The 14454-nt window shown below is 34.4% G+C and overlaps 1 protein-coding gene across 1 annotated transcript in view; it reads left to right on the forward strand.

The window, feature by feature from the left end:
* The window catches only part of GPM6A (glycoprotein M6A), a 114465-nt gene extending 108243 nt beyond the window's left edge, over window positions 1-6222 (forward strand). Inside the window, exon 7 of the mRNA XM_050337645.1 lies at window positions 3964-6222. Coding sequence (XP_050193602.1) covers window positions 3964-4116 — 153 coding nt within the window. The 3' untranslated portion in view covers window positions 4117-6222. The remainder of the gene's footprint in view (window positions 1-3963) is intronic.
* The last annotated feature ends 8232 nt before the right edge of the window (window positions 6223-14454 follow it).

Consider the following 14454-nt stretch of genomic DNA (forward strand, 5'->3'; position numbering starts at 1 on the left):
GGGCCATGAATTTTTTGTTGTCTTCAGAATTACATTTATAAAAAGAGACAGTCAAAGAATATTCAATGAATCTAGTTTTCCTGTTGTATTAATGATTTTTTTTGTTCTTCCTTTTTTTTCAGTATTACATGACACCCTGCCCACATAGCAAAGATAACTAAATTAAAAATAGATATTTTCAATGTAATTTATGTTTCAAGACCACAAATAATAATTATATTAATAGAATACATTTCATATTAATAACTTAATTGATTTTCCAAACTGAGATTTGTCTCATTACAGCTGCAAAAATGTTGACCACATAGCTATTATTATAATATATCATTAGTTTCAGGAATGTTTATCCAAGAGATCATTAGTTTTCCATTGCATTATTGTTTTGAATTATATCAATAGTAGTTATCAAATGTTATTTTGTTCAGATAAAAATTCTGCATTTCAAAGTAGAGTTTTGAGTCAGAATACCCACCAAAAGATATTAATTGAAAACAAACACATCCTCAGTGAAAGAAAATTAAATATGTACATTGAGCCACATAGTTTAAATATACGATAGTTTCAATGAAGTTTTAAAAAAACCCTTCAGAGCTCAAGATCACCATATCAAAAATGCCGTAGATGTGTTACATGAATCACAAATACCCTAGGAATTCACTTTGATGGTGCATATTTATTCACATATTTTTTAAGTGTTAACCATACTCAAGTGTCCTTTCTATTGGATTCTGTGACTGCACAGAGCAGCCACAATAACACTGTTTCAACAACAACATACAATTCATTTTTAAGTGCTACTAAGTTGTGTAGTGTCCCAATGCTGGTAAATGTAAGTTTTATTTAATTTTTGCAACTGTGTTATATATATTTCAATTTTTTAATTACATTTTTTTGCTTTTAACCCATCATTGTGATCTGTTAGGTACCTGGTGAAGACTAGCACATTTCACTCTTTGATAGTAGTAATTTTTAAAGACAGCATACCAGGCCACATGTTAAAAAACCCCAGGATTTTGAATCATATTTAATTTGTACTGTATATGATTCTGAAAAGTACTATTCTTTCTTATTGATGGATACTAAATGGATACAGAAAAGATCATTGCACTAATACATATTAGTTTTACTGTTGTCAATGTTTTGTCTAATAGAAGACAGAAGTTGTTTAAATGTGAAATCTAGCATTCCAAAGAGTTCATTGTAAAGCCAGTATGCATCCCACCTGTGATGTTTTCCCAAAACCACTACAGAAAAACTTAATTATAAAATGCAGCATTTACCTTTTCAAAAAGTGAACAGTATTCTTTTACCTGGACTTACACAGAAATTATGTCCTGTAAGATGAAGATGCAATCAATTCTCCTGAAACAGGAACAAGGGGAAAAAAGTGGTCTAGTCTCTCTCCTCAGTATAACTGTGCTCTTCTGCATGATAGTAAATGGATTCAAAGACAGGAAAAAAGTAATTTAGACTTGGGTCCTGTGGAGATAATGACATGTCCTGAATGGAAAAACAAAACAAAACAAGAACCCTACTATCCTAGCTGCAATTCCAGTTTGAGAAGGTTGAAATCAACCTTCACCTTATGAGAGAAATCTAAGGAGGAATGTTCCATAGGTGTGGAAAGACCCTGCACTGTCTTGCATATGTCTGTAATTGAAACATCCTGGGGCAGACTGTGGAAGCTGCCCAACTTCAGTTTAAATAAGCCTTGATGGGGACCCCACTGGCTTCAGGCGATTCCGGTCATGGATTGTGAAATGCAATTAGACAGCCACTTAGAGATGACCTCCTTAATGTGGCAATGTTATCTAGGAACTTGATGTTAAACAAAAAAGCAAAGGTGGCAGGACTGTTCAATGTATACATCATTAGAAAACTTTGATATGTATTTGAGATTAGATGAGCAAGTATAGTTGTTTCCAGGAAAGTTTTCCTACTTACAGTGAATGTGAGCCCCAAGAGTTTTCAGTAGTTTTTCTAGAAGTTTTGTTCAGTAATTTTAAGGGAAGGTAAGGGCAAAGAATGGGAGTTTAATGAAGGTCAGACTGTGGCCGATGTACCTTCAAAATGGTTTGTCTATTTTTTTAATAAAAAAAGAAAAAGACCAAGTGAAACTGAAAGACATTGGGTTTAAATTCGTATCTTACTGAGTCATTATGAAATATTTTGTGAGGATAAGAAATGTGCCTACATCATCCCATTTTCATCACACATTCTTCAGTTGCAAGGTTTTCTGGCAGATGTGCTTTAAAAGGTCAGGAAGACATGAGTACACTGCTCAAATATCCCCACTTTCAGGATTCTCATGTCTACAATCTGTTTGAGGTTCAGATTGTATTTTTTATTTGAAATCCAGCGCTCAGAGGACCAGCACTAGTGTTTCCATTGCATGCAAATTGTAATTATCTGAGATGACAGAATTATTAGAATTACTCGCCTGCTTCTTTTGATTTTTCTCAAAAGTTTTCCTATGGAGGAAATTTTAGGTGTTTTATTCAGCACAATGGGGATGAAGTGTTAGGGCCTCTCACTTGATCAAGAAATGCCTGTTCCAGAAACTACTCATGGTGAAAGCTTTTGGAAGAGCTGAGTTAGACAGAAGGTGTTTCTTTTTCTTATGTGCTAAATTATGACCAGAAAGTGTCACAGAGTGACACATTACATGTTACCATATTCAACACTTGTACTATCATCACAGGCTATGCTGCCAATACTGTAGTGTAGATATTAAGAAACTCCTAAAGATATGTAGAAATACTCTTTGTACTCTTTTTCCAGGACGACAGATTCTCTGAGCAATTTCTTTCCATTTTATGGGTTCTCAAGTCAGTCCGTATTCCTCACGTGAGGATTAACTTGGAGCTTGCTATAAAACATGAGGACAAACAAGATACCAAAAATGTTTCATCCTTTGAAGGGCTTCAGAATGCTTTCCTTGATCTTAATTATCCAGATTAACAAGTGCACTTTTGCCTGCACTAATTGTCAAAAATTGCCAATAAATGTGTGAAAAAGCGAACATTGGCACTTCCAAAAGAAAAATAACCAATTAAGATGGATAATTCATTTACTGTGAATCTAAGATGCTCATATCTACAACAGCACAGCATGAACAGGAGTTGGATTAATTGAATCCCACTATAATTTCTTGATTTTTTAGGGAGGGGTGGAATCTTTTGGGTTTCAGGAAATTATCCACTGCCACTGAGGCAGTTGATTAACATAAATTTAAGAGATTATCTCATCAGAAAGTGTCTGAAAGCCTGCTAGGGAAGAAATAACTGTCCAGAGGATCCTAGCATAAACCATTCTGGAGGAATTCTGAGTCAACAGTGCATCCAATTTTTTTTGTAGCTATAGTTTGTCAAATTTTGCCTACATGAATTTATTTTTCAATTACTGACAATTTTTTCACAAATTAGCTGGTTAAATAAATAGCTAGGGTTATAGTTGAAAGAATTAAGTCATGGCTAAATGGAAAGACAATGCTAACTTTAACAAAAAATAAAAAGCAAAACTTTCTGTAATCATATTAGGTATATAACCATAAGACTAGAAATGTCTACATCATATTTCTATTTTAAGGACTATTTTAAAAAGTAGTGATTCAGTGGGGAAAAGTCTCCAATAAATAACTGGAATAACCTTTTCATATGTAGATTTGCAGACTAGATGAAATAGTAATGCAGGGATGATTTCTTGATTTTTCAGTTTTTAAATTTTTTACAAGCCTTTCTGCCAACTACTAGTCATGGTAACAGTAGCAGCTCTGAGATGAGTAATCTGAGGATTAATGAAGTTCAAGTTTGACCTTGCCATCGTGGTGCTGTACTACTTGATTTAAGAGTGCCTCGTTCGGGCTGATGAGAACCCAATCTCTGGCCCATAGCTTTCAAGTTTAAACATGCTGTATTCTGACTAGCTCTGTTGGTTCCTAACTCTATGTTACCTCTCTTACAGGTCCATTATCTCATGGTCTTGTCTGCCAACTGGGCCTATGTGAAAGATGCTTGCAGAATGCAAAAATATGAGGATATTAAATCAAAGGAGGAACAAGAGCTTCATGATATTCATTCTACTCGCTCTAAAGAGCGGCTCAACGCTTACACATAAAAGAAACCTTGGTTTACTTTCTAACATGTGAATGCTTTGTTGTTTAACTAAAGGCCATCCAACCATTTTAAAAACAATTGAAAGTGCTTCTCACAAAAGATAGTTTGGGTGACTTACATATCACCTACATACAATTCTTGGTTGTCTAGCACTTGGTTTCTTAATTAGTTTTTACTTTGTGTGACCATTCTCTACCACAGAGCTCCTAAATAGCCTTTCCTGAATCCTTTTAAGCTAATTAGTTCTGATAGATCGAGGGTACTAAACTATTGTCAAATACAACTATGTGTTTGATTTTTTTAATCACTTTGTATGTGTTATGCATAACACCTTTTGCATTGTTTCTTATATGTTTTTGGAAAAAAAGTAGCTTTTTATACTTTTTAGTTTTGAGTTAAGTAACTACTTTAACTACAGGTATACTTCAAAGGGACCATTGTACATGGTGTACAATATATAAAGAAAACATTCTGATGACTTTCCTTTATATTTGGAAAACCTGCCAGATGGACCCTGATCAACTTGAATGAAGGTCCTAAGAAAGTTTTAAACACTCAAAGGTGCAATTTCTAAATTTGTAATAGTGGGTAAAAAAAATGAAAAAAAAAGTGAAAAAAGAAAAAAAATTAAAAAAAAAAGAAAAAAGTGCTTCTTATCTTTGTTAACATTGTATTATTATTGATGTTTTTAAAGAATATTCTCTTGTTCCAAGTTCCATGGGTGATAATTCCTGTTTGTATTGTGAGCATGCAGTCCGTGGTGCTAACAATGCATGGCCACTTGCCTTTTGGAGGAATTCAATACCACGGCTACCTGTTAAAGAGTTATGGTATATAGACAACTGTTAATTAAGTGATATAGTTATTCATAGTTTTTTACAGAATGATCTCTCTTTAATTCAATGCTGGTTATGCTAAATTGGAGCTGTTCATGTGATGATGTAAGAAATTACTGCTTGGCTACATTTATGAAAGTAATATATCAAAAATACAGTGACCATAGAAGTCAGATGTCTTTTTACCTGCTTTAAAAATTTAAATGGATTGCACCTGTCTGAACTGTCAAAGATACATTAAAGGAGACTTCCGTAAATGTTATAGCTTGGCTTCTAGCTTTCCTACACATAATGGTTTACCTGTATTATGTTGAAGTAAGGTGAAAGACCACTACAGAGCTTATTATTTGAAAGTGTAGCAATATATTTGAACCTTTATTTTGATAGGAAAATGTTATCAGAAAGATAGGTCATCTTAATTTGAAAGAATTACCTGTATCAAAAACAGAACAAAGAACCCTACTTAAGAACAGTCGGTATTATTGGACCAAATTTGGTGGATTTTTTTTTCTTTAATTTTGCCTATTTCTAATGCTACAAGAATGCTGTAAAGTGTCTTTTAAAGTGATGTAGCCTGACAAGACATTTTTGTCAGTGTTAAAAATCTTAGGTAGTTTTGTGCACTTATTGGACCATTGTGAATTCTCTCTCAGTGTAAGTGCATTTCTAATAAAACTTATTGAGTAAAACTCTTCTTTGTACTATTACTAGTCATGCATCATCAGTAATTTTTAACAATTCTTGTAGTAAGTAGAGGGTAATACTATAGTTACTTGTGGCATGATAATGCATTAAGTAGTATTAGTTGGTTGAGTTTTTTTTCTCTTTGTTTTCTTTCGATTGTTTTGGGGGTTTTTTGGTTGTGTTTTTGATTTGGGGTTCTGGTTTTGGTTTTTTTTTTTTACACTTAGGCTGTCCTACGGGGTCAACAGTTTTCTGATAATGTGCAGTACCGGTATTACAGTTCTGCAAAAAGTATTAGGAACCTCTTTTTGGATTCTATATTGTAGTGTTTCAGTTTTGTGTCTTAAAATGTTTGTGCTGATTTTTAAAACTATGTCTTTTAAACTCATGTAATGATGTTAATGCTTTTGGCTCTTCTCTGGTATTAGAGTTTGTATTTTCACAAAGAATGCTTTGTAGCAGGCATTACAATTAATCTGTTTTGTACATAAATGTGCCAACAGCTTGATGGTGGCGTTTTTGAAATGTAGAACAAAGTGCTTGCAAAAATGTAATAAACACACTTGTGTACTTTGTGTTCTTGTTAATTCTTTGTGTAGTTTTTCTTTGCCTATGCTGAACAAATCATTGTAACCGGAAATGGAAGCAGCTTGTTCCTTCTATTAACCTTGCTATCGAGCAGATTGCTTCAAATATGTCTATTAATCAGCATTTAGCATCAGAAATGATATATCAAAAGAATAACAGAATAAAATATTTTCTAAGAGCAGGTTTTCATGATCTAAGACAAGCCAGGTAGCACGAGCCATACTTATATTTTTAACATATCAGTCAAAAGAGCAACTGGGAACAACATTACTACAGTGTCGTTTAGAGCAGCTCAACAGAAGCTGACCTGACATCGGTTTGAATGTTGCTGAGGATATTGACTCCAGGATGTTACAGTAGCTAATACCATGAAACCTTGATAACAATACCACATTACTTATGTGCATGTAAAGTAATTTAAATGGTTAAGAGAAATCTATATCTGTGCCAGCTACCATAATATCACTGAGGAAAATTATTTAAAACACAGTTCCACAATGTGTTTATTCTTGATAAACTAGCTGTTATATAGCTCTTTGTGTGCTCTCGATGAAAATGTGTGCCATAATAGCAAACAATTTTTCAGCAGCAGTACAAGCCAAGGGAGGAGAGGAGCTTCCCATAACACAGCACATCAGTCATAACTGATTCACGTCAAAGTCTGTGCATATTTGGTCTATTCCAGACTCTTCTCTGTTTGTTGACACCCTAAGCTGATTTTTCCTGAGGTAGTTTGCATAGATCTTGATTTCTATAGACTCTCCTGTGCTTAGTCTAAACCTCTGACTATTCTGCTTTTCAGAAACAAGAAAACCCATTGTATATCAATCTGTTTGGTGCAGGTTTTTGCTGCTTAAAAGGGTGCAGTTAAATGAAAATTTCGATTTAAGAAGTTTCCAGTCCTAGATACTCAGTTCTGCATTTTATTCACAGTTTACTATGCCCCATCAATAGTGCTCATGGCATATTACAAAAAAGATCCAAAAAGTTATTTCAGGTAGAAATCCTTCCCACTCATTTTCCCCCACTCACATCACCTCCTTTTTTTTTTGCACAAGCTTATTTTCTCTCTCAGTAGGATCATATCAGCGTTTCTGCTTCTGGCACAAGCACATAAAACATTCAATCAGCATGATTCAGGCAATAGAGCAGTGCACTGCAAACGTGGGGCTGAGTGTTTACACCAGGGGTAGAAAGAAAGGGAATTTTTAAGCCAGCCTTATTCTTAAAGCCAATGTAACATATAGTTACATGGTATATTTGAAAGCAGGAGGCACTGAAATTATTTGTTAATTTAATATTTCTAAATAGTTAATTATAGTATTATTTTTTTCTCACAGGAGCTAAAGTAAAAGGATTTAAACTATAACTGGAAATATATCTATAAATTATTTTTAATAATATATGAAATTATTAATCGTAATTATAGTACAATTACTTAAATTTTATTATGTCTTTGCATTGATTGTAAGGATTTGTTGAACATTACCATAGTTGCAATTCACCTTCACTTGGTGTAATAGATTTTAAGACAGAATATTTCTGTACTGTACTTCAATAATAATCAATGGCAACAGTTTATAGAGTCTTTTCCCACATCAAGATCCAAGATAGAATGCGTTTTTCAATTATTCAGTTCTGGGTTACCAGAAGTATTAATGTAGGTAATGTTCTGAAGAACACAGCTCAATTTATAAAACATAAAAAAGCAGATTATAATATATTTCATTCCAGGAGGAAAGGAGGTATTTATACAAGCTCTCTCTTAAAGAAAGCATTTTATTTTCATTGAGTTGCCCAGAAACCCCACATATATATAAATATATAGTTTAGCAGCAAGCCAGTTTATGTCTTCGAGTGATATCACATTTCAGCACTGCCTCCATTTTAGAGCCAGGTATCAATTAAAAAGAACAAGTTTGAAGCAACTAGTATATGGAACAGCTCTTTCTGTCCCACACGAATTCTTCTAACTTGTATTAGAAGAATTCTTCTAATTCTTCTAAGAAATTCTTCTAATTTGTATAAAGGGAGGAACTCCAATAGTTTCTGAATTTTGAGTTTTCAACTGTAGTTTCTTGTTCTTTCAGGTACCTGCAGAGGATCCCGACACATCAGAGTGTTACTTCTGTGTTTAACAATTGTTAGCAATGACAGTGACAGGTAAGTGATTCTGCTGGCACAGCAAGAGAGTGGTGACTAGTAGAGATGTGGAACATCTCTGGCTTGCAGTAGACTAAACACATTCACAGCTATTTGCAAGGAGAATTTTACCCTGTGAAGAGGGTTCTGCCCACTCTGTACAAGCTACTGGGGACTCTTTCACTGTGTCAACTGGAGTCTTGTCAGATAAATGTGAGTCCCAGGGAAGATCATTTTAGTTGGTCTTTGAATTGGCATTGCTGAACTTCTCATGGCTGAAACAGGTGGTTTGTGGGCAGGTGAATCTCCTTTAGGACATATTTAAAAAAAAAAAAAAAAAAACAAAAAAAAACCCCGCCAAGCAAATAAGGCACTTGCATGAATATCCTATGTTTTTGCATGTTGAGTTGCTCAAGTCGGAAATGCAGTGTAAGCCAGAAGAATTATAATAAGAGCTAGGTTTTCCAAAGGGTCTAAATATTTTTCTCCTCAGTTGTCCAGGAAAAGGATATTTATGCATGAATCACTTTCCTGTGGTTAATAAAGGATATTTTGGTCTTTGAGACTGTAAATCCTGCATTTTTTAAAAAAGCTTTATTCACACGTATTTCTTCTTAAGGATAAATATTAATTTAAGGACAAATCTCATTGGGAAGCAATTATCCTCAACAAATTAGTGTTCCTGTTAAACATGCAAATTCATTCCTGGAATTTTATAATTCCGCTAGTTTAGTTTGGATATACAATCACACTCTCACAGCTTTTGTGGTTTTTTTTGTTTGTTTGTTTGTTGTTTTTTTGTTGTTGTTGTTTTTGTTTTGTTTTTGTTGTTGTTGTTTTATTTTGTTTTTGATTTTGTTTTTTTTTTAATAATAAATTTAATCCCATGGTTAGATACAGAGGAAAATTGTCAAGTTCATCAGCTGACTGGTTTGAACTGATTAAGCAGATGTAAACCTTTCCCAATAAGGCAGTGTTGAAAGCCTCATTCAATGTTATCTTTTGAAATATGAAACAATGTGTTAGGCAGGAATACCTCAGTAAGGTGTTTAATTCATATTTTTGTTTCCTTTCATTATTTGCTTCTTTCGTGTGACATGCTGTTCCTTGTGCCAAAATTTGAATTGAAACTGAAGCAACATAAAACTTCTGCTACTGTAAAGGGGAGATCTCACCAATGCCACAGGGTGGTGATGTGCCGCATGCTTGGAAAGAGGGATGAGGACAATGAAAAAGTAAGGCAGGGAAAAGAAAATGTAAGATTTTCCTTTCCTAGTAAGCCCTAGCTGTAAACTAATAAGCTGGGCTCAAAACCTGTGCGTCAATTAAAGCATTATATACAGATATGCCTCGCAGGACTAGGGCTTAAAGAGTAGTGAGAGTTTTTAACAAGGTACAAAGGGCAAGTACTACTTGGAACATACTAATTTTGGACAGTCCAAAACCATGTTTCTCCTTAAAGGAGCAGATGGCCGAGGGAAACTTGTAGCTGCAAGTCACGTTTAATTGTCACAGCAGAACCAAGTCACTGGTCATCTGGCCATGTGTTCTCAGGATCTCTTCCCAGCATGAGTAACATGGCAGAGCAGGATATGTCACATATGCAGCTGCATGGAACAATGGGGTAGAGTTTGTATCATTTAAAGCAGCTCAGGGGATGATGCAGAAGAGGACTACCACTGCACACATAATCCTGGCCCCACTGTTGCAAGGCTTTTTACTAACAGAAGGGAACAAAGTTGAGATTTGAGGTTGAGCAGTCTGGAAAGTCTGGTATTTGTATGTGAGACATGTTAGGGGTTTTTGTAATGTAGTAGTTAATGTTAAGCACTTGCATTTTTCATCTCATATAATATACACACACACATACAATATAGTAGTCTGAAAAAATGCATTATTTTTAATAAACCTCCCTGCTAGAGTAATATTAATGCCATCCTTAAAGGAAAGAACAAAATCAATGCTTAGGTGACATTTTTCTCACAAAAGAATTGGCATGAATTTTACTCTATCATATTCATCAGATACTTGTGCAAATTATAAGATCATCTATGGAAATAATTGCAGCTTTGACTTTTCTTTATGAGCCTTCAGTGTGTTATTCTTTTTTTTCCCTACAGCTCTTCTAAACATCCAGACAGAAATGTTAAGCACAATAGGACTTTCCTCAACATTTAACACACGCAAGTGCATGAATGAGCAGATATTTTTCCCCATCTTTCTTTAACAAGCTCAGTACTGTTCTTTCTCTCACTGCACATCCTCCAGAGTGTATCCACAGGTTCTGTGCCTTCATGCTCACTTTTTCCTAGCGTTTTCCTGGCTATCTCCTTAACCCACACATCACTGCCTCTGGGCAAACCCCTGGTGGGCCTGGCTTCCACCTTCATCTCTGCAAGTCTGCTTTGCTCCAGCTGCAAGTGGCTGAGAACGGCATTAGGATTAATCTTACCTGACTTGGATCAAACATGATGCTGTACCCAGATAAGTCCATGGTTATTCACCCCATCAGGAGGGGTGTTCATCTGGGTCAAAGGAACTGATAATAAAAAAACCCCAAATCCTCCAAAGTCACAAAGAAAATGCTGAAAATAATAATGTGAGTTCCTACAATAATTTATGTGATATACTTAAATGAACTAACTTAAACTATATTAACTAACTATATTAAACTATATTAACTAACTTAAACTATACTTAAATGAGGTGTTAATCACTTTTCTGAAGGAAAAAAGTTTAGTAAAAGAAGAGATTAAAAGATTGTCCTCATTTGAAGTACAAGACTAACTAACAGTACTCAGAAATGGCATGCATTTTAATGTTTTGGTAATTAGTGTATAATGTGAAATTTTTGCATTTTGACAACAAATACACAGATTCATATATCCTTTTGTGTTTAATTTTGTCAAAATATAATCAAAATCCATGTGCGTTGAAGGAGCTATTGAACTGTGAAAGTTGTCTCCTCTTACCAAAGGTTTCCTGTGTGTCATGGGGAGCAGTAAGAGTTTGTTATCTGCACTAATCTCTTTAACTGGCTTAAATTCTTGAGAACAAAATCCACTCAGTTCCTGGAGTAGTATATGGGCCGGATCTGTTGAACATGTATTTATGAATAGACATGCAGACAGTTTGACTATGTTCCAGAAGATTACAGCTGAACTCTGTGTCACAGGTTTTCCCAGGAGACTAACTAAAAAGACTTCATAATTTGCATCTCTTTCTAGGGTCATAGTCCTTCTAAAACTTCAATTGTTTTGTTTTATCCACCTGGAAAAATAAAATAGAAGAAAAAATTATAGAGAGCCTTCTGAGTGGAAAACAGTCTGTGTTTGATTCAGCATTGTTTTGACTACTGCTTCTGAGTTTTTGGTTTGATGCTAGGCAGAGGCAACAAATGCATAATCTAGTGCTACATTTCATTTTGATAAATGTTGCAGATTATTATTTTCTTCTCCATTCTGAAGCACAGACTATATGGCCTTGAAAATCTAATGTTGAAATTCTCATTTGCCTGTAGAAAAGTGACCCTTACTTGTTCTGTATACTTACAGGTGACCTAACTTAATTTTTTCTGTGTTGTAAGTAGAGAGACTTTTTCAATAGCATTCAATTTGTTTGATGTTGAGCTTTTTCGTAATTTTAAAACCCTTTTTTAATAATTTTTAATGATTTTTTTCCATATGAATTTTTGAAAATGCAGTAATTCCAGCTCTATTTCTTTATAGGAATTTGTTCAGACTGAGAAATATAACTAAACTAACTTAATGTACTTATCCTTTCTTTTTGAAGTATTAGAAGTTTCAAAACATCTCTGAAGAATCAAAGTGAGTCTTTCTCCTACCTAAATAATTAGATTCACAAAAAAAAAAAGGTGAAATCAAGTAAAAGTGCTGTGGTGACACTGAAATAGAATATTAGACATATTTTTCTGTCCTGAATTACATGTCAACATGTGATACAAAAATCTTCCTTTGAAGCAGAAATCTTCCTTTGAAATTCAGCTAGTTTGTTTCTTGATGACCAGACCAATCACACTTCTTTAATGTAATTTAAATAAACATCAGTGAAAACCCTAATAGAAGTGAAAATATTATGGATTTTTTTTCCCGGCTGAGTATTGACAGAGCTGAGTATTCTATTGATAGACTCAATTGTAGATAAACTGAAAGCATGATGATCTTCTTTCTTATTCCTCATTAAATTTAAGTATTTTTACAAATTAAAAAAAAAAACAGAACACAAAACACAACACAAGGAGATTATACATGTCAGTTATTTTGTAGCTTTTAATGTCAATGAGGAAAATGACTGAAGGGGAAGACAGTGAGGTAAATCTCTCACTGAAATTTGTAGACTACTGACATCTGGTGGTAAAGCTGCTTAAACCAAAGGATGTGGCTAATTAGTCTGAGAATATGATTTTAAATAATCATTTCCAGAAGATCAATCTGTTTCTTTTCTACTTCTGTGTATTTAAAAATTATTTTGTAACATGAATTAAAAACATCCAAACATGCTGTCATTATATATATATATATATATATATACACACATATAAGTAGGTTCATCCATTAAATATTAGTCACAACTGGTAAATTGCAGAAAGTGAATAATTAAAGGATTTCAGTGGGGAACCTGACTTCTTGGCATTGCTTATTATTCTACAAGGATTTTTAATCTTCAGCAGGTTTTCCCACCAAGATAGTACTCTGAATCACCACGCATGCACTGCCTGCCACCTCCCAAAAATAACACTTGTTTGTATAGTACAATAATTTTTTTTTTTTTTGCATATTACAGGTACAATTTATAAAAATGCTTTTTATGATGCTGACTTACCTGTTGGGAAAACAGGGATGCTAGCCTTTTAGAAATACTTTGTCACTTTCTAGAATAAACATATTTTTAATTAAACTAATGAGTGTTAGTAGTGGCAGCTTCCAGATATAGCTAAACCTTCTTTGGCATTAAAGCAACAAGAACAGTTCCTGTGGAACTGAGCTGTGGTTGGTTCAAAAGCCATGGGATTGTGGAGCAACTCAAGTTGGTAATGACTGTGGTCAGTGGTGTTACTTCTACAGACATTGAAGTTGCCTTGGTGTCTACCTAGCCAAGCAGCTGTCCAAAAATAAGTTGTGCTATTTCTAGAGCTTAAAACATGGAAGGGGATAGACCAGATGATGCTTTATGGTCATTTTAGATGCTTCAGGGTATCTCTCCTAGTCTTCAGCTACTTCTCTAGAAAGAGTGTCAAATATGACATGTTGCACCTGTTGGCCCTGTGAAGGGTATCCAACACCCTGAAATATGCAAAATGACACCAAGTTGCTATGCTTAGTGAGTGAATCTTACTCCTCTTAATCTTCAGTGTTTTGGCTGGGGCTTCTCAGCATAGCAAAGTCTGTAGAGCCGGCCCTGTGCTGCTGTCCCTGGCTCAGCTCTCCAGTCTGGGCTCCTTGGCAGGAAGACAACACAGGCAAATCCATCTGTGACTCTTCTGACTCTCACAGATTCACATGTGGAGGAATGTGTACGTGCATCATATGTGTAGCCTTTCTCTTGCTATAGCATTCCCTCTTAACAGATAATTAAAATACAGATCTGATTTAATAAGGAAAATTACAACTCAGGGCAGAGGAAAACCTTAGCCCTTCACATTCTGGTGGCTTTCTAAAGTAGACTTTCTTGATGACTGAAATGGAGAATATTTTTTTAAAAAATACTAATTCAGATGTGGTGTTGTTTGGTTTTTTACGGTATTTTCCCTAAATGTAGGGAATCTTGTCAGGAATTAATTCATTATGAAAACACTATTTAGCAAGGGAAGCAAAGGCTTATTTAAAAAAAAAAAAAAAAAAAAAGATGAGCTGAAGGCATTACCAAACATATAATTTTCTTAGTTCTTTCTTTATTCAGTTTAACAATGCATAGTCCCTTTCCAGGAAGAAACTTCCAGGCCAGTACAAAAATAGTTTTCTTGCTAATTTTTTTCTTGATATATTTAAATATGGTAAATGTACCTTAGCCACTGTTTAATTTTAGGAGATACTTAGGTTTACTTGCATATAAACCTTGTCTGGAAGACA

This window comes from Myiozetetes cayanensis, unplaced genomic scaffold, assembly GCF_022539395.1.
Source record: "Myiozetetes cayanensis isolate MyiCay16 unplaced genomic scaffold, myiCay2020 scf7, whole genome shotgun sequence".
NCBI lineage: Eukaryota > Metazoa > Chordata > Aves > Passeriformes > Tyrannidae > Myiozetetes > Myiozetetes cayanensis.